Source organism: Eleutherodactylus coqui, chromosome 5 (assembly GCF_035609145.1).
Source record: "Eleutherodactylus coqui strain aEleCoq1 chromosome 5, aEleCoq1.hap1, whole genome shotgun sequence".
Lineage (NCBI taxonomy): Eukaryota > Metazoa > Chordata > Amphibia > Anura > Eleutherodactylidae > Eleutherodactylus > Eleutherodactylus coqui.
This window is the reverse complement of record NC_089841.1, coordinates 85930235-85951248: the sequence shown is the minus strand read 5'-3', so window position 1 is coordinate 85951248 and position 21014 is coordinate 85930235. Positions and strand designations below refer to the sequence as shown.

General features: G+C 45.7%; 1 protein-coding gene across 1 annotated transcript in view; it reads left to right on the top strand.

Annotated features, from left to right (window-relative positions):
- Positions 1-3238, top strand: part of CENPK (centromere protein K) — a 58956-nt gene extending 55718 nt beyond the window's left edge. Inside the window, exon 11 of the mRNA XM_066602798.1 lies at positions 1542-3238. Coding sequence (XP_066458895.1) covers positions 1542-1700 — 159 coding nt within the window. The 3' untranslated portion in view covers positions 1701-3238. The remainder of the gene's footprint in view (positions 1-1541) is intronic.
- The last annotated feature ends 17776 nt before the right edge of the window (positions 3239-21014 follow it).

The following is a 21014-nucleotide window of genomic DNA, read 5'->3' as shown; positions in this document are numbered from 1 at the left end:
AGCATCCTAAATAAAGTGTAATATCTTCCAGGGGAAAGCTATTTTATGATGTTGTAATTCAATACCTTTATTCATTGTTCAAGAATTCAGATCATCAGCTGATAAACAATCCCCCTTTAAGAAGGGCTACAATGCACACATGTAGCACTGCATTCCTGGCCATAGACTTGTAGAGCACATTCTCTGCTTGGCAGATCTGAGACAATTCAAAGATTTGGGTGTACCCTAGTTTTCAAAAAAGCTTTCAAAAGCGGCCACGGTCTTTACTGGTTGCTGCTCTGCTGCTGTTTGCACCATGTTTGAGTTCTATTAATTCAGCTTTTCATGTAGATTTTCCTATTTCTTTGCTTTGATTGCCATCCACATACAGGTGGGAACTGTCCTAAGCAGCCATTCTTGTATTGGGCAAGACCTCCTCTCCCACACTTTCCATGCTGTCTTTCTCCAGTCAGCTACAAGACAGAATCTGAATCCCCACATCTCAGTTGCAGGTAGTAACTAAGAGTATCCCCAAATGCCTAATGACAGGCAGTGGATTGCAAAGGTGCTGTAAGGGAGATCCCCAGTGGCTGCCACTTCAAACTTGATTTATAGTGCTAAAACCAAAAAATCTCCTACCCAAATTTGCAATTGGCGGACGTAGATGCTGCAGGCAGAGCATGGAGTTACATCAAAGCTATACAAAATAATAAGCCAATCAGCAGAGTTCTGAAGGAGCCGTTTCGGGCATTATATGGTTTCATTCAGCAACTGGACCTCGCCCATCTAACACTACTATCTCCGTCTTCATTTGCAAATTTGTGTCCTGTAGGACAGTGTTTCTCAAGTTCCACCCAACGCATATTAACATTTTCCACGAGACTTCTGCCATATTCAGCACTTCCAGCAACCTGATTGGTTGTTTGGGTTGGCTGATTCACCACCCCTTCACTGCCCCCTTTTGAGATGTGCACGAGGATAGATATATTGCATAAACATGAGCACGCACTAGCACACCACATACACGCAATCAAAAGGGGGCGGTGAAACAACCAATTAGGTTGCTTGAATTGCTGAGTAGGGCAGAAATCTGGTGTTAATATGCCCACCCAACAGGCCAGGCTTTCAGGATTTTCTTAGTATTGCACAGCTGATGTGGCAATTCTTTGCATAGGATACCCTCAGATCATGACCTCCTGGGAGGACTGGAGTTGAGAAACATTGCCGTAGGTGACTTGGATCCAATACATTCACTTATCAAGCACACCGACAAATCCTCTTCTCTTTCCATTTACTACTTCTCTCTTACTGCAGGTGGAGTCAGAAAGGAATTTTTCCCTTGAATGGGGATAATTGGCTTTTACTTCAGTAGTTTTTTTTTTTTTACCCCTTCCTCTGGATCAACATTGGGGGTAATAGGTTGAACTGGATGGAAATATGTTTTTTGTCGGCCTTACATATTATGTTACTATATGATAAACACATTTAAATGTGGACTGTCCTGGATACTTGTATTTAATGTAAAATACTTAATCTGGTGTATTTCCTTCTTTGCTCCTCAGACTCTCATCAACCAGCTCATGAACACCCCCAATGACCCCTACATCATAGTTACCGATGACTACTGGCCTCCGTACATCGAGTTGTTGCTCCGTTATGGAATTGTATTACGGCATCCAGCAGATTCGAAGCGAATACGCCTAGAGGCTTATCACCAATGAACTTTATCATTTTATAGACTTTATTTTAACAATACCGACCGCAGTTTTATTTATAACTATTTTATTGACTTTATTGAGAAAATGTCTTTTATTGGAAATATTTTAACCTGTAGTCGTGTCAATGTTTCGTTTTATGCCAAAATAAACCCGATCCCTTTTCGTTTTGGCTTTTATGCCACAAGATACAGGCAGGTATGAGACCGCTCAGAGAGTGATGAGGATTTGTCAGCGTATGCCTAAAATTGTGAGAATTTATCTGAAGTGTCAAAATTAGAGATGAGCGAGCGTACTCGGAAAAGCACTACTCGCTCGAGTAATTTGCTTTATCCGAGTATCGCTGTGCTCGGGTCTGAAGATTCGGGTGCCGGCACGGAGCGGGGAGCTGCAGGGGAGAGCGGGGAGGAACGGAGGTAAGATCTTTCTCTCCCTCTCTCCCACCCGCTCTCCCCTGCTCCCCGCTGCGACTCACCTGTCAGCCGCAGCGGCACCCGAATCTTCAAGGACGAGCACAGCGATACTCGGATAAAGCAAATTACTCGAGCGTGTAGTGTTTTTCCGAGTACGCTCGCTCATCTCTAGTCAAAATGCCAAACAGTACTTTACAGTGATTTACCATAATTTTCTGGCTTCATGTAGACTTAGTGTGCTGTTATACGGAATGACTATCACTCCTCTGCTCTCACATGATGTTCAGCGAATATAGGCAGAGCATGCCGGAGAACTTTACCGGCTGCCCAACTCTGTTCGCTTGTTCAAAGATGATCGACTGCCTGTTTAGACTGAGGGAGAAGTTGCTCATTAGTCGCTTTGTTTCCGTGAGCTCAAATCAAACAACTAGAGACTCTAGAGCAATTTCTCGCTCAGTACTCTGTCAGGTCCCACTTTTGCACAGGACAACTCGGTCAAAATTGCTCATTTGAGCGGAATTTATTTTTCAGGCGATAGAGACCCATGTAAAAGTAGCATTATTATAGAAACAAAACGATCATATAAAAAGCCCACAGGACCACCACAGTAACAGCAAGAGGGCTACAGAGTACTAAGAAAAACCACATACTGTAGAATAGGTGATGTGCAAACAGGCTATAATAGTTCACTCGCAGATAAATGGAGGGTTCTCTTGGAACCGTCCTCTTCCTTCCATCGTATCACACCTCTATATTGAGTATGTTATGTGCCATTCATATTTGCGCTCTTCTATCCAGTTCGCCTCGCTGCTTTTCTTAGACACATTGAATAAGTTGCATTTGTATTCATGCTGTTTTGCACTTAGCACCTTTATACATGTTGTACTGAGTGGTCTGCATAGAATCTAACTTATTACATCATTCGTATTTTAATTATGACATTTGGCTATTAGTACCTTGCTTTGTATTATTGCATCTTCCTTCATATTTTATTTCAGGCAAGGCCGCTAGGGCTGTCACTTATCATGTTGGCAGTTCCATTTGTAGGCGTATACCATTTTGGTATTTTTAATTGATTTTATCTGTCTTTCTCTTGTGTGCTTTTCAATAAAGGATATATATTATATAACCTTTTGCCTACATACCCGTTCTTCTCTATTAACTAGTGAGTACACTACTATAGCCTGTTAAACACCGCCTATTCTTTGTGTCTCTTCTTAATGCTCTTTAGCTGTGGATCCGTTTTACATTAGTTCTATTCTGGTGCCACCTACTACTACCTTTTTCTCGTCCGTATTATTGGGGGCCACAGCCAGACCATGGGATATAGCCACTGCCACTAGGAGGCGACACTAAGCACAAGTGTTAGCTTCCCCCACCGGCTATATCCCCCCTGCAGGCACTCAGCTAATCAGTCTTTAGCTTAGTGTCTGCAGGAGGCAGACGTGCCAAGCGTTACGGGGAGTCGGGGCTTTTTCCTGGCCTGCCTGTCCTCCCGGGGGAGACGCAGGAAGGTGGTGTCCTCGCCACACTGCGGCGTCTTACCCATAGAAGAAAAGGTGGCCCGACCCTGCCCTTGTGCATTTGTGTCGTGGCCCGCCAGCGATAGGGTTCCCCCCCTCTGGAGTGGCGCCCCATTGGACGGTGAGCACTGGGGGAGGGACACTGCTGAAACACAGACATGGACGACAGAGAGTGGTCAACCCCCTTTGTCTCCTCGGGTCTGCAGGTTGGCTGTCAAAGAACTCCCCAAAGGGCCACCCGAGAAATCTCCCCGCCCTATGGAGCTGCGGTGTCCCCGGAGAATCCCTCTGAATGGCCGTTCCGTAGTGTATCAGGGGACTTGCGGAGGACAACCGCCTGGAAGGATAACCCCTCACGGCTAAGTATGGGCCTAAAAACTGTCTTTACAGAGGGGGCCCCTGGAGAGTCAGCAGGAAAGGCTGCAGGGCTTACCTGTAGGTAGACTGCAGCAGCAAAGGACCGGGACCCTGGCCGCGGGCGGTGGAAACGGCCGACAGGCTGACCGAAATGGCAGGAGGCTGGCCTCGGGTCGGCTGATGGCGGCGGGTCCGCAGGAGTGCTGGGTGGCTAGTGTGGACAGCCACCATCCGGGCTGCGCGGGAGTTTTAAAAAGGGGCGGTCCGGCAAGAAAGATGGCCGCTCCTGTTACCCATGCAGCAGTACCCTCTCCAGGATCTGCTGTGCTAGGGAGCTGCTCCAGCGCGTTATTAGCGCCGTTTCCGGAGCTCTTGCCAGCGTTAACACCAGCACCCAACGTTGGCGCCTATCTCAGCGCCAGTCTCAGCTCCTGTCTCAGCACCGGCCTGCAGTGAAGGTCATCAGCGACAGCCTTCAGCGCCAGTCTTCACTCAGCCTGTCGTCAGCACCAGGCTTCCCTCACGTCAGCGCCTGTCTTCAGCAAGCGCCCATCGGCGGTAGCACCAGTCTCCAGCAGCATTGGGTGCCAGCGCCGGTGGCCAGAAAACCATTGCGTACCGCCAGGACCCAGAGGCTCCAGCTAGGCGAGGACAGCCGCGGAACAGCTGCAAGACCGGGTAAGCCCTGCCGAGGCAGCACTTCCCCGTGGTTCCCCCCCCCCCCCCTGCAGGTACTCGCTCTCAGCAGTACGAGGAGACCCCTTCCCCGTGGGGCCCCATTGTCTTTGTGGATCACGCCATGTCTGACCCCAGACCAGAGGGTTCCAGTCAGGCTATAGGGAGAGCCAAATTTTATGTGTGTGCTTTGTGCAATGCTAAATTCCCATGCGGTCAGGCGCAACCCCGCTGCGCAAAGTGTGTTCCGGCTCGGTCAGCCCCAGGGACCCCGGTGCCCCCCGCCGCCCCTGTGGAGCAGGCGGCCGAGCCTGAATGGGCTAGATCCCTTGCCGCGTCAGTCTCTGGCCTAGCCAGCTCGTCAGCGGCAATTTTACGCCACTTAGAGTCTGATTCTGAGGCGTCCTCCCCGGAACATTCATGAGGAAGATCGCATAAAAGGCGGAGATCCCGTAGTAGCGAGGATATCCCCCGTAGGTCTCGTCGCTCCAGAAGATCATCCAGGTCCTCCAGGTCCTACCGCTCTAGGTATTCGTATCGTGGGTCCCACGGCTCTAGAGAGTTGGTCCATACATACCATCGGTCCAGGCACTCCTCTCGGTCCCGGTATACGGCAAGGCCAGCCCGGTCCCATCCAGACCCTTCCCGGGCCTCCTGCTCCTCAGCTTCTCAGAGTACAGCCCAGGCACAACAACCGCAGTCGTCGGTAGGGGGAAGTAGCTGTTCAGAGGAGGACAAACGGTCAGGGGTGTCATCCCTCTCTGACTTGGATGAGAAACTGGTATCCAGACTGGCCACCTTAATGGACAGTCTGGTGGTGGCTGTTAAAGACACACTTCAGGTGACGGATGCGCCGACAGAGGCACCTCCAGCGACAGTATCCTTTAAGCGGCAGAAGCGGCCACGTCAGGTGTTTCCTGCTCATCAGGATTTTGCAGAGGTTATAGAAAAGGAATGGCAAAATCCGGATAAACTATTTAGGCACCCGGGGAAATCCTGGGAGGTCACATATCCCTTTCCGGAAGACCTCGTAAAGAAGTGGTCGGCATCCCCCGCACTGGACCCGCCAGTTTAACGTCTGTCAAGAGGCTCCGCGCTACCCTCAGCCGAGATCGTGACACTGTCGGACCCGCAAGATAGGAAGCTGGACGCATTGGCAAAATCAGCATTCCAGGCGGCAGGTACTGCCCTGCGGCCCACGTTCGCTTCCGCCTGGGTGAGCAAGGCTTCCGTGGCATGGGCGAAACAGCTCCGTAAAGACATCCTGGCAGGCGCCCCACCCAACGAACTGTTGGAGGCCACAGATAATATACAGGCGGGTAAATTCGTCTGTGCAGCGAGTCTGGATGCGGCAAAATTTGTGGCCCGAGCGTCCGCATCTTCGGTCGACACACGACGGACCCTTTGGTTAAAGAGTTGGTCAGCGGACGCAGCATCAAAGACGGTCCTCACCAAACTTCCCCTTGAGGGCAACAGGCTTTTTGGTACCAGACTAGACGACCTGATTAAGGACGCTACAGGCAGGAGGAGTACTTCCCTTCCGCAGGTTCCTACGGGGAGAGAGAAGGCAGCACCGAAGAAAAAGTCCTTTCTTTGTTCGTTTCGCCGGTTCACCTCCCGGTCGGCAATGGGTCAGTGGTCTCAGACTAGAAGGGCCCCAACAGGTCAGGGGAAGGGCCCCTCCTTTAAGGCTAGGCCAGCCTGGCGGTCCCGGGCAAGAGCTGCCAGGGGCGCAGGTACGAAGAGTTCAGCATGAGGCTCTGCCCCCACCCATTATCAACAGGGTGGGGGGCAGGCTCTCCCTGTTTCGGGAGGTATGGCTGAGCCGCGTAGCCGACGCCTGGGTACAGGAGGTCAATTCCGTCAGCTACGCAATCGAGTTTGCGGCTCGGCCACGGGATTTTTTCCTCAGATCCAGGGTGCCGAGGGCTCCGGAAGGGACGCCAAAATTTCGGCGGGCGATAGAGAACCTGCTGGTGCAGGGGGTAGTGGTGCCAGTGCCAGCGGAACAGAGAGGACAGGGGTTATACTCAAACCTCTTTTTGTCCCCAAGAAGGATGGCAGGGCCAGGCCGGTGCTCGATCTGAGACGGTTGAACCAACATATCAAAACAAGACACTTTCATATGGAGTCCCTCAGGTCTGTGATATCATTCATGGAATCGGGGGAGTTTCTGTTGTCGGTGGACATCAGGGATGCGTACCTGCATATCCCGATCCGCGAGTCACATCAGAAATTACTGCGCTTCGAGGTCCAGGGGACACACTATCAATTTACGGCTCTACCATTTGGACTCTCAACATCACCGAGAGTTTTCACGAAGATCCTGGCGGCAGTAATGGCGCTGCTCCACGCAAGAGGCGTGGTAGCCATCCCATACCTAGACGACATCCTGATAAAGGCACCCTGTCAAGGCAGCAACCTCGAGAGCCTGCGCATTACTCTACAGACGCTGGAGGAATTTGGGTGGATTATCAACCACAGCAAGTCCTGCTTAGTCCCAACGCAGCGCTTGCAGTTCTTGGGGATGGTGTTCGACACCAGAAAACACCAGATTCAGTTACCCCAACCGAAGAGAGAGGCACTCATCAGCAGCGTACGGTCCCTGATGCGAGGGAGACCAGTAACCGTCAGGCATTGTATGAAGGTATTGGGTCAGATGGTAGCGTCATTCTAGGCGATACCATTCGCGCAATTTCATTCAAGGACATTTCAACACTTCATCCTGTCACACTGGAACAGGTCCCTACTAGCTCTGGATCGGCGGATTCTAGTAACTCCCCAGGTCCAGGCCACCCTGAGAAGGTGGTTGAACCCCAGAAGAGTGCAGGGAGGTCGTTCGCAGGCCCCGGAACAGTGGGTGGTACTAACAACGGACGCCAGCCGCTCCGGCTGGGGAGGCGGTCGACACAAGGAGTGTGGTCCCCGAGCGAGACAAAACTTCCAATCAACATCTTGGAACTGCGAGCCATACGTCTAGCGCTCCAACATTTCGGACCAAGTCTCAGGGGAAGGGACGTACGGGTCCAGACAGACAACACAACAGCAGTAGCGTTTATCAACCATCAGGGGAGCACACGGAGAGCCACCTGCGGTCCATCTCGGCGGTGTACATCCCAGGTGTGGGGAACTGGGTGGCGGATTTCCTCAGCCGGTAGACGGTGGATTCCGGCGAGTGGGAATTACATCCAGACGTCTTTCAGGCAATCTGTTGAAGATGGGGCACCCCAGACGTGGATTTGATGGCGTCCAGGATGAACTACAAAGTACGCCCGTTTGTGGCCCGGTCACGAGACCTGCAGGTAGCGGCAGCAGACGCACTAGCCATTCCATGGGCAGGCTTCAGACTTCCCTACGTGTTTCCCCCTCTCCCTCTCATTCCGAGGGTGCTAGGAAAAATCAGGAGGGAGGGACGGACGGTAATCCTGGTAGCACCAGACTGGCCGAGGAGAACTTGGTACGCGAACGTCATTGAGCTTCTGGCCGACGTACCGTGGCGGCTGCCAGAGTGGGAAGATCTGCTGTCCCAAGGCCCCCTTTTCCACCCAAATTCAGGGTCACTACATTTAACGGCGTGGCTATTGAAACCGAGATACTAAGGAGACAAGGGTTCACGGAAGGAGTGATCCAGACAATGATACAGGCCAGGAAGCCGGCATCGTCTAGGATCTACTATCGTGTCTGGAGACGCTTTTTCACTGGTGCGAGGACCGGCACATCCAGCCCATGCGGTTTGCGCTGGCAAATATTCTGGCATTTTTGCAGACAGGGCTCAAATCGGGGCTGAAACTGGGCTCACTGAGGCGCCAGATGTCAGCTCTTTCAGTACTGTTTCAGAGGCCTATTGCGAGTAGGCTGGCGGTGCGGACATTCCTCCAGGGAGACGCCTCCATTTTGGCCTCCCACTCAGGCGTGGGATCTCAATCTCATGTTGGAGGCGCTGCTAGCGCATCCCTTCGAGCCACTTAGAGAGGTCCCCCTGCGACTGCTGTCTTGGAAGGTGGTATTTTTAGTAGGGATTTTCCAGGGATTTTCAGCGGACGGAGACGCTGTTCGTGGTTCCAGAGGGGCCCTGGAAGGGATCAGCAGCCTCTAAAGTGACCATTTCAAGGTGGATAAGAGCACTAGTGGCAGAGGCATACTGCGCCAAGGGGGGCTCGCCTCCATTCCCGATCACGGCTCATTCCACGAGGGTGGTGGGGGCCTCATGGGTGGTTTGTCACGGGGCCTCAGTACTTCAGGTGTGCAAGGCAGCCACTTGGACTTCCTTGCATACGTTCTCTAAATTTTATAGGGTCTATACGTCTGTATCAGCAGATGCTTCCCTGGGCCGGAAAATTTTGCAGGCGGCGGTCCGTTGACTGCTCTGGACCATTTTGTAAATAGCCCACCCCATGCTTTTTGTTTGGGACTGCTTTTGGACGTCCCATGGTCTGTCTGTGGCCCCCAATGATACGGACGAGAAACGGATATTTTTGATATAACTTACCGTAAAATCTCTCTCTCGTCGTGTTCATTGGGGGACACAGCACCCACCCCTTACTTCAAATAGCGGTTGCTGGAACTTTCTGTTCTTCAGTCACAGATGGCGTTATATTAGTCCAGAACATTATATATTTTGTGTGTATAGAAGATGTATTGTTTTGTGGTCGTACTCCCACTGGCTGCTCCTACTGCTTGCATACAGACTGATTAGCTGAGTGCCTGAAGGGGGGATATAGCCGGTGGGAGGAGCTAACACTTGTGCTTAGTGTCGCCTCCTAGTGGCAGTGGCTATATCCCAAGGTCTGGCTGTGTCCCCCAATGAACGCAACGAGAAAGAGATTTTACGGTAAGTTATACCAAAAATATCCGTTTTTCCCTTTAGGTCCCAAAATACACTAACCTACCAAAAGTAATTGGACGCTTTAGCAAGAAGGAAAAGTAATATTTATTTACATACAGATGTGGTGTTTTTTTAGCTTGATTTTTAACGCTACCTGATATGAGGGTTTGACGTGCCATCATGGTTTATTTGTACTTTGAATTGCTTTACAATGGATTTTATTGTATTAAAATAAGAGAACAGTAGCTTTTTAATGGGTTAAAGGGGTTGTCCAGTTACTAGACAACCGCTTTTCAATTTGTTCGCGGTTTGTTGTGACAGATGATGTCACAGGAAATCACATGACCGCTGCAGTGCCATAATTGTGCTCAGGATGTGAGAGCCGATGTCAGGAGAACAGGTGGTGATGTCGTGGCCACTAATTGGATGCAGTGGTTACCTGATTTCCTGTGACATCATCTGTCACAGGAATCTCCAGGATTGCAGCAAAGGATTCTGGCGGCCATGGGGGTGGGGTGGGGGGGTTGGGGAACTTATCCCTTCTTTATGTTAATACTTTGGCCCTTTTCTACAGGCCGATCACTTGTTTGGATTCTCACATCCAGCGAAAATCTGAACGATTTACAGTCAGTCTAAATGCCTGGAGGGACTGAACAAGAATTCGTACTCTTCACATTGTCATTCAGTTTCTACATGCATAAAAACTGAACAACGATCGGTCCTTGTAAACAGGTAGTCATTCATCTATGAACAACTGCCTGTTTACTGTGAATGGAGAAGGGCAGGCCAAAATGATCCCCAGCACGCTCCACCTCCATTCACTGAGCGAGACTCATTCCTGTGTAAAAGCACAGAAATGATCATTGCTGGGATGACCTGTCTGGTATCTACACTCGACAGGTCGTCCCGTGTAAAAGGTCCCTTGGTGAGGCCTCCTTTGGCCCTAATGAAATCCGATACTCTCCGTGGCATACATTCTACTAAAGTCTGATATATTTCAGCTGGTATTTCCCTCCATGCATTCTGCAAACTACTGTCAAGTTCTCTCAAAGAAAATGCATCGGCCCATATACCATTAGCACAAGGAGCATCGTCATTGTCACAAATCCAATGCTATTTTACGTTTGATTGAGATTATGAATGTCCCACAATTGGACTGACCTGCACAGAGTCCCAAACTGAACCCTACTGAACATCCTTGGGATGAACTGGAGGGTCAGGTCAGGAAATATCAATCTTGCCCATCTTTGAGAGAACTCGCCAGATGTTTGTAGGATGAATGGAGGGAAATGCTAGCTGAAATGCATCAGATGTTGCTAGAAAGTATGCCACAAAGAGTATCTGATGTAATTAGGACTAAAAGGAGTCCCACTTGAAAATAAATACTACTTTTCATTCTTGCTCAGATGTCCAATTACTTTTAGTAGAATAGTGTATGATCACATCCACACAGTACCCTTGTCATAGTGACGGCAGGAGAACCTCTCAAGTACAGCGCCAGCTACAGAGTTTCCTCAACACTCTCCTGAAAGTGACAGGGGGACCTGCTGTAAAGTTAGCCATACCATGTCTGAAGCAAGTTCTGCAGAGCTTTTTAACATTCCAGCAGGAGATACAGTTCATTCTTAACGCTTGTAGAGAAAACCCTCACAAGTGCCAGTTGCAGCAAAGCAGGCATGTGTTCACCACCCGTCTGATATAGCTTAACATCAACTATCCAGGTACCTTTTTCTAATCTAATATTGATAAAATAAATAAGTATGGTAGCTGTGCTTCACTTATCAAACATACAGGAAGCCACAAACAGTAAGTGTTGGTTTAAGTTAAAGGGGTTCTCCGAGTTATATATTTTTTAATTTGTGCTCCCCATGATAAAACATCTTATACTCATCTCTCCTGGGTCCCCAAAGCTTTGGTCTCCCCTGTGAAGCTGTGTTTACAGGCAGAAGTTAGCCTGTGTGTGGGATGTCACAGTCTGCTGCAATCAATCACAGACCTCAGCACTCAAACGGACATTACAGACGGCTGCAGCCAATCACAGCGCTGAGGTCTAGGATTGGCTGCAGCAGCCTGTAATGTCCGTAAACAGGCTAACTGCATTATGTTAACACAGAACGGAGCTGGGAGAGGTGAGTTTAAGATGTTTCATTATATTCAGGGATGATGAGCAGGAATTTTAAAAAAATGTAACTCTGACAATCCCTTTCTTTTTTTTCTATGAAGACCCTTTACATTACATTTTTAAGCTGCCCTAAAGTAATGCAATCCATATATGGTCCCCATGATGTTATGTAAGACTTCTGGGGAATATTCACACTATTTTTTTTCCACACTGTAACAGGGGGTATCCAGTTATTACAAAAAACATCCCCCTAAAAAAACAACAGTCAGTGGTAGAGCTGAGCAGGGTCTGCTAAGACCCAGCAGCTCTGTCATGACTGGGATGCCTGTGATCACATCATTGCCAGGTCCTATAGAGGGAACAACACTGCCACTTCCTCTATTCACTTCTTAGTGTTCATTGGACACTATGTAGGCTGGAAAAGAGAAGGCAGAAATAGTTATAAACTGCTTGTGCCTTCTCAGGGTTCCGTCTGTCTCTGACAGCAGGGCACCCAATGTGCTCCTCCTAGATTGCACTGAATATTTACTATGGTGTGGGTTTAAAGCCCAGGACCAACACTGCACGTATATGGCATTTGGTCAAAATTTGGTTAAAGAGGTTGTCCGAATTGTGAAAGGTCTCCCCTGGTGTAAAATAAAAAAGCAGCTGATACCGTTCCCTGCTCGTCCCCTACCACCATCCCTGGTCTTCTGTGTTTGCTTACAGGCTACCTATGACATCCTGAAAACCTGCTGCTGCAACCAATAACATCGCTCAGCTGACAGCGCTCAGCAGTGATTGCTGAGCACTGTCATTGGCTTGTTTGTGGATAGTTCAAGCTGACTGCAGCCTCTGAAGATGACATCAGCTTGAAAACCTGGAGCCACCGGCGGGGGACCCGTGGGGAGAGGTATCAGCTGCTTTGTTATTTTACGCTAAATGGTGCAATGGCCTTTCATGACTCGGATAACCCTTTAAAGTGACACTCTGGACAAAGGTAATGTTATAACTTGTGCGGGGCTTGAGGAATGTGTTGACCCAGGGATTTTCTCTTTGGAATAGCTTATGGATGAAATCATACATTATTTTGGAGAAGGTTTTCATTTCAAGAAAAGGAGCAAATAAAGCCGTGACAATATAATTGACAGGGGCTATAAAGAAAATATGTTGTGTTTTTGAGATTGACATAACAGTGAGCCATTATATGGAATGTTACTATTACCTAACGCTGCTACTGATGACATCTGTCCCAGGAATCTTCCTCCTTGTCAAACATCCTGATTTCAGGGATATTATAACTCTATTTGCTTGGAACAATTCTTCCAGTGGGACTTCACAATTATGATAGAAGGAAACCATTAAAGCCATAAAATAAATCAATCGTGAACAGAAATGGTAGCAAGAATGGAAAGAGATGCATAAAGTACCTGACCGGACTCGGCGTATTAATCACACGTCCGGGTACATAGATAAGTCGGGAGCTTGTTTCCAGAGCAGAGGGCCTCTTTCATTATCAAAGACAGATATTGCTATAAGGCAACAAAGAATCTTGGCCTCCGAGGATGTCAGGGAGGTTCTGGGAGCTGCTTTTGGGAAAGCAATTTTAGCAAGTAAAATCAAGCAAAGCAACATTCTCGCAGCAGCTTCTTGTCGTAAACGGCCTCGGCTCACTGTGCATGGAATATCAACCAGACTAGATGCATTTTATATGAGAGAACTATCTGCCTAGGAAATGGCTTCAGCTGCAACATTTTAGACCGGGCGCTCGTGAAGTGAACAACATACGCAGAACATCTTGGGAATGTCTCGCAAATAAACAAGTCTGGTATACCAAGTATTTGTAGCCGAGTTGTTTATTCATATACCTCAGTCCTCAAAGCATTTGGCAGAGGGGAGCACATTTTTAAAGGAACGGTTATCGAGATGGACCTAATCAAGTTCAATTTAGATTTATCAACGGAAGCAGTGCGGGTATAAAGCTTGCGGGTGTTGGCCACAGAATATATAGGCTGTTTATGTCAGCCTGTGCTCTGTGAGAGGGGCGTAGTTATAGGGGGTGCAGAGACAGCAGTCACTACTCTAGCCTTGGGGGGCTCAAAGGCCATCTATCAAATAACAAAACTATTATGAAGGGCACATGGATGGATGGAGGGCCCCCTACATTTAGCTTCTGTCTAATCTTTTAAGATTCTAGCATTGCCTATGCCTGCAAGTGTTGAATCAATTGATTTCTTAAGAGACCCAACAATGCAGAGGAAAGTTGTGGAAGGGCCTTCCATGCTGAACTTTTGCATCCGGGCCCACAAACCTTTAGCTACACCTCTACTCTGTGAAAGGAGCGGTCAGAGAGCACTCTTATGTGGACAAATCCGCCTAAGAGTGATGAGCGATAAGTTTATACTTGATTCGTTTCAGCTTACAAAAAAGTAGTCGACCCAAAGTCGTCTGGTGCAAAGTCACAGTCATTCGTATTTGAATGACTTGTGAGCGAATATGCATGAAGATTCGCTGTGTGAATGATATCTTGGCAAACAACTAATGATCAATCATCATTTTGTTAAAAGCAACCAATGACCGTTGTTTGTACACTTCAAATACTTTTCTATGCAACTATCTAATCAATAGTTGCTCTGCGTAAAGGAAGGACAACAGCAGGAGCCAAAAGTCATTACGATGGAAATGTACAACTGAGATGAGAATGAAAAGTGAAAATTAAGAATCGAGGTACGGGGATGGAAAGGGTATCTCCAGAGGATAGACACAGAAGAGTACAAGAACAAGGAGCATGCTGGGAACAAGAACCATATGGTTTGAAATGCGTAAGCGTTACACTGTGCTGTCAGAATCATGTGGACATGTGCTTTAATTTTGCATCGGTAAAGGAGATCTTTTAATCTACACAGAAGTGCTGGATTCCATTTTTACGCATATCAAACCGAACACTGAAGTCTCCGAGTGATGGGATTTTGCAGCAACTTGTGGGAAACATTGTTTAGCTGTGATGTCTCCACTCTTACCTTTCTACAAAGTTTGTTGAACCTCCAATTTCTCATAATATGAATACCCAGTTTCCCTGAAAATAAGACATACACTGAAAATAAGACATAGCATGATTTTCCAGAATTTTTGAGGATGCAAAATGATTTTTCAGGCTTTTTGAGGATGCTTGAAATATAAGCCCTACTCCAAAATTAAGCCCTGCTAACAGTTAATTAAAAAAGTCAATCTAAATAGTGTCCAGGCAGCTATACATCTAAAAAAGTTAAACCTTTTTGAACAAAAATTAATATAAGACACTGTCTTATTTTCGGGGAAACACGGTAGCATAAACAACACCCAAAAGACTAACTAATTTTTTTTCTTTTTTATCTCAGGATGTCTCAAGCGAAGAGGAAAGTTAAGGGCCCTTTTACACAAGATGACTTCTCAGGCGCAGATGCCCCACAGACCGTCCCTGCGAGAATCGGGACGATTATCATTCAGTGAATGGAAAGAAGACAAATTAAGTGATGTGCTCAAATTAGTAGTTTGAGTGCATCGTTCAATTTGATTATCTTCTTACTGTTTTACCCCCACCCATGTGATGGAGGGGTTGTTTTTTCCCCCTTGTATGCGGCTCTCCACTTAGGTGGATTATGTGAGGATCTGGGGAACACCACTCTCAAGGATTATCATCAAAATCACCCCTAGGCGCTGTCCTCATCGTTTTCCATTCAGTGAATGGAGTCGGAGGGGAGCCGGTGGGGAATCGTTCCTGCCCGCCCACCTTCATTCACAATAAACAGGCAGTTGTTCATAGATGAATGACTGCCTGTTTACATGAACTGCTCATCGTTCTGTTTTTATGTAGCATTAATTAAACGATGAATAATTAGTGAACAAATTATCGTTTATCATTACAAGATCGCAGGAATCTGAACGATTTATCAGTCTACGTAAAGGAGCCTTTAGGATGGGCACCTCTGTAGCTTAAAGGGGTTTAACAAAACTAGACTGTATTGTGTACTCAAGATGCAGTCGCACAAGTGTTTTGGAAAGGCTGAAATAATACATTTTGCTCTCGAAAACATGCCTTTCCTAATACAAGACAATATCTTGTTGGCTTTTGACGAGGCAGATTGGCATTGCCTGGTATCATTTAGTTTATTATCAAAAATACAGCCAAATTCTTCTGCATTATAGACTCGCGCAATTGTGATTCAGGGTATAAATAGCAAGTTTATTTGTTGTCTTAAAATATATAATCTTACACTTATCAACATTGAAGCTCATCTGCCATTTTCCTGTCTATTTGACCAGTTTATCACCATGTAGGGGTAATATATTCTGGAGGGTATGTACAATACTAAATAGTTTGTGTCATATGAAATTACAGAGAAAGTGCTATGAAGTCCAACTTCTTTATCACGTTATTGAGGTTATTTATGTTTATTATTAATCGTATTCTTTATTTTTATAGTGCCTACCTATCTTGGAGAACCCATCACGCTAGCTGGGCATAGAGTTGGAAAGACACAGAAAGTTTAGACTACCAAGGACTCCGTCTGTAGCTAAACAAAAAGCAGCCAAGGAACAATTACTGAAGGAAGTAACTAGCAGGTAGGCATTCCGAGTACCGTATATACTCGAGTATTAGCCGACCAGAGTATAAGCCGAGTCAATAAGTTTTACCAACAAAAAAATGGTAAAACTTATTGACTCAAGTATAAGCCTAGCTATACTCGAGTATATACTAGGTAAAGAAAAAATGCAATATTCACCCAATGTAGGTAATGACAAATTGTGTACAGTGCTGTCGAATACGCTAGTAAATGCTGATACTTCTTACAATTTACCTCACCAAATTAACTCCCAACAGTTATATTAAAATTGGAAAAACCCTCCCAAAAATGTCATTTTTTAAATGTAGATCTTTAATTTATGTCTCATGTAAATGTATTTAATATAGAACTCAGTTGCCTTAAGTGCATTTTTAACCTTTTAGTGACTTAACTAATGTTAAGCTTAAGAGCCAGTCAATCATATTTTTTTTGTGTTCCAGGGGTCACAACCTTTTTATTTTTTCAACAAGGTAGCCGTATGAGATATTTTATTTTGCAGGACCGGTTTTAGTTTTTATAGGAATCAATTTTGGGTACATATAACTTTTATTCCATTTTTATTTTTGCTGAGGACCATAAAAAAAGATATTTCACCATTTTTTTTTATGGTATTCGCAGTGTGGTATAATAATTGTTACCTTTATTACACTACGATTATGACAAACCAAAATTATAGAAGTTTTAAAATGTTTTTGCCACTTTTGCACAATTAAATACTTTTTTTCACAAAAATACATTTTCTGTGGTGCCACATTCCAGGACCAGTTCTCAGTCGACAGAGCTGTATTAGGCCTGTTTTTTGCAGGACAACTTGTAGTTTTTAGTGATATCATTTTGAGATAAATACAACTTTTTAAAATTATGTTTCATTCCTGCTTAGAGGAAGCAAGATGATCAGAAAACAGCTAGTTTGTAGTATTTTTTTAATGCAATTTTTCATGTTTGATAAATAATAATGTAATATTTTATAGTATTGGTTTTTATGGATGTGGCGTTACCAGTTATGTGTAATTTTTTCTAAACATTTAGATGCCACAGTCAGCACTGACTGCAGCATCTTCAGAAAGTAAGTATGCTTTTTGATTGATGGGAGTGATAACATGAACACCCCTCCAACACCGTGCAGGAGATACTGGTAGATATACAGAAAAATCACAGATCTTCTCTGCTGCAGACTGGTCTCCAAGTGGTTCCAGACACCATATTCCCTTCTCCATCAGATGGGTGATATCTGATGTTCTGCCCCTTTATGTCTGTAGGTGTGGACGTTTGAACTATGCTGTGTCCTGTGTACGTTTGCATTCACAAGGTTCTAGGTGGGATTCCCCTGTGTCTGTAGGCGTGTAGACACCTATTGTGTATTATATCCTATATTTGAATTCCCCTGTGTCTGTAGGTGTGCAGACACCTGTGGTGTATAATGTCCTTGTGTGGTGCTCCTGCCTATATCTATCTAGATTAAGACAGGTGGCCCCTAGGTTTCAGCGTGAGGCCATCCTTGTTGGGACGATCACCCCGCTTGTAGGCAGGGTTCCCTTTTCTGTGGTTTAGTTATCTTGTTTGTTTAGGGGCTCACAAGATAATGAGGAGCCTTGACATGGGCTTGTGAGCTTATGTACTTTAGCCAAAATGTTAACCAATACTTTGCACTTATTGATATTTCCACCTGCGTTGTTGTGTTAGTACATTGTAAGTATTTGGCTGCCTAGTGGGTGTTAGGGTCTGATGTGCCTGTTTTCCCTTGGTTGCTTGCACGTTTGGTTTATGTATGGTATGGACGGTGTCCGATCGTGTGTGTATTTGTCAGCTAGTTAATTTCTGGTTTCAGCGGTAGGCAATAAAGTGGGACATTTGGAAGTATAGCCTGTTGTATAAGTAAACCGTGTCATGTTGGATGATCTGAAGATACTTTATTTTTAAAAATATCATATATTCACTCGTTAACTAAACAACTACCTGTGAAAAATTCGAGCTGCGAAAAATGTTTATTGCTGCACAGAACAAGAACTTTTTTCTGTATGTGAGGTGAGATGAGTGAGGCCCAGAGTAGGTTTCATTGAAATAAACAGCCGATGCTTGGCTGCCAGTTGTGTCAAGCAGCTGAATGCTGATGCTATAGAGTGATCTCCACATGACCCCAGAACGTCTGTACAGGAAAAGTATAATACTCAGTCATCTTGTAAAAGTCTACGTAAAACAACTTTTTTTTCTTGCTTTTTTTTTCTGCACAAGGTCTTCAGTTATGAAACACGTTTCCTCTTTACCCTCTTTAAGCCAGCAAGAGTAGAGTAATTTTTTTTGGTTCCAAATCCCGTGAGTAAAATTCATATGATTAAGGCACTAAAACATCAGTTTATTGCGTACCTCCAAAAAGCACTAATATGATGAGTCGTCCCAAATTGTTTCCAGGTTACTCAATGAATATTTCAAAGGGTCTTACAAAATGTACAAAGTCCGGTAATTATGATCAGTCGTATGGACTTTGTTCTTCAAATAAAAAATTTAAATTCTGTATTTAACAGAACGTATTCTGTGAAGAGTAACTCGATCCTGGCTCCTTCTTGGCACGTCATTCTCTGTGCAGGTGCTCTAAATTTGGCGTAAGTTGTAGTCCAGAGAAAACTAAATTTCTTTTATGAGGTTGTCTTTGTAGATCTTTCCCTGGATCGTATGTAAACAGTAACACTACAGTGTAAAATATAGGTGTAAAACACCAGATGTTCCTGTAGATCCTTAGTGGTTCCTTACATATTCAGCTCTGTTACTGTCTTGTGAAGTGTTCAATATACATATTAATGAACGGGAACATCATAAATGCACCGTGCCAGTTGTCAGTTCATTATATCTGAATGAAGGTGAAAGATGGGCACATGAACATTGGGATGGTGGTGTCTTAAGCCCCATTTATATACACAGATGATCTCTAAATAGCCCATTAGTAGCTAACTAGCTTCATTTGTATGTATTTAGAGAACAGCGGATGGTCTGTTCTCTAAATACATCACTACTGTTCTCCAGCGGGACAGCGGCTGAAAGAATGTTATCAGCGCTGCCCGCGGTGAACTCAGCGTGCGGTCCCTCTTATCAGGGACGACAGATTTTAAACTGAGCTGAACTCAGCGATAGACGAAAAGTGCATGGTAAGTGCACAATGGACGCACATGTACAATGTACAAGATGGCTTTTGAGCAATAATCGTTGTATGTTAAAGGGCCGTAACCTGGACTGTGGCCATGTCTATCAAGTCTGCCATTACCATTAACACTACATAGTAAAATACTAACATAGTATGTAAGGCTGAAAAAAGACATATGTCCATGCAGTTCAGCCTATTTCCCCCCAATGTTGATCCAGAGGAAGGCAAAAAAAAAACACCCAATGAAGTAGAAGCCAATTTACAGTTATGGATATATGTAGGTTAGTCACTCGATTTATTTTTTTTAGGCAAAGGGGTTATCCACAGTTGAAAAGACTGCTTTATGGAACAGTATATGTGTTGCATCTCCTCCAGTTTGGCTCTATTAAAGTGGATAAGACTGAACTGCAATACCACACAGTGCAGTGGTAGTGATGGGACTGCAACAGCTGGTGAGTCAAGGGTCGGGGAAACCATAATGATGCTCACATACTTTATGGAAAAGCATTTATGGGCATTTCATAGTCTTATGGTCACAGTCTTTTAAATGAGCTGAATTTTCGCCTGATGGAACGAGTGCCGATCAATGCAGATGTCGATTGGCTCTTGTTTCATTTTCTTTCCCATGGGCCAAGAATCTGCTTATGGGAACAAACGATTGTAATTATGTAATTATGATTGTTCATCCCCATAGGCCAGTTGAACATTTCCCTATTCACATGGGGAGTTACACAGATGATTAGTGAGCATTTTTATGTTCGCTGAAACTGGATGGTCAGCCGAGGAACAGCCAATTGTTGCTGCTTTTACATGGACCACTTGTTGGGCAAACATGCATTTGGAGGCACATTCAGGCCTAATCAGCCATGTACAAGGACCTTAAGCGTATATAAAAGGTAAATGACATTACAAAAGGAAACCATTAGAGATGAGCGAGCGTACTCGGAAAAGCACTACTCGCTCGAGTAATGTGCTTTATCCGAGTATCGCTGTGCTCGTCCCTGAAGATTCGGGTGCCGCTGCGGCTGACAGGTGAGTCGCAGCGGGGAGCAGGGGAGAGCGGGCGGGAGAGAGGGAGAGAAAGATCTCCCCTCCGTTCCTCCCCGCTCTCCCCTGCAGCTCCCCGCTCCGTGCCGGCACCCGAATCTTCAGGGACGAGCACAGCGATACTCGGATAAAGCAAATTACTCGAGCGAGTAGTGCTTTTCCGAGTACGCTCGCTCATCTCTAGAAACCATGAATAAGATTATACACAGGTTGGGCTCCCAAAAGTAAATCAGTTTAGTTCAGTCTGCAGACATCAGAGTCATAGAAGAGTGATATTTGTCGGGAAGCAAACAGCCGATCACCAAATAATATGGAATCTGTGGATAGTCAGCAAAAAGGGGTTAGTAACGTTAGATTCACCTTAGTACAGACGTTTAAGCAAAGTGATGGTCAAAAGTGAGGAGAACACACAAAGGTAAGGTCACAAGATATATACATAAGGTCTAGTATAGGCATCTTACTGGTGTTTTTGGCTTCAAAGGGTTGCATGATATTGAAAACACATTGCTCATTTCTTCCTGCAACATCATAGTTGCTTGTGGTCAAGGGCTAACAGAATGGACGTCATTAGATTGTACTGATGTAAGCTTAATTAGAGGTATAATATGTACTGTCCTATACATGGCAATTAATTTACTC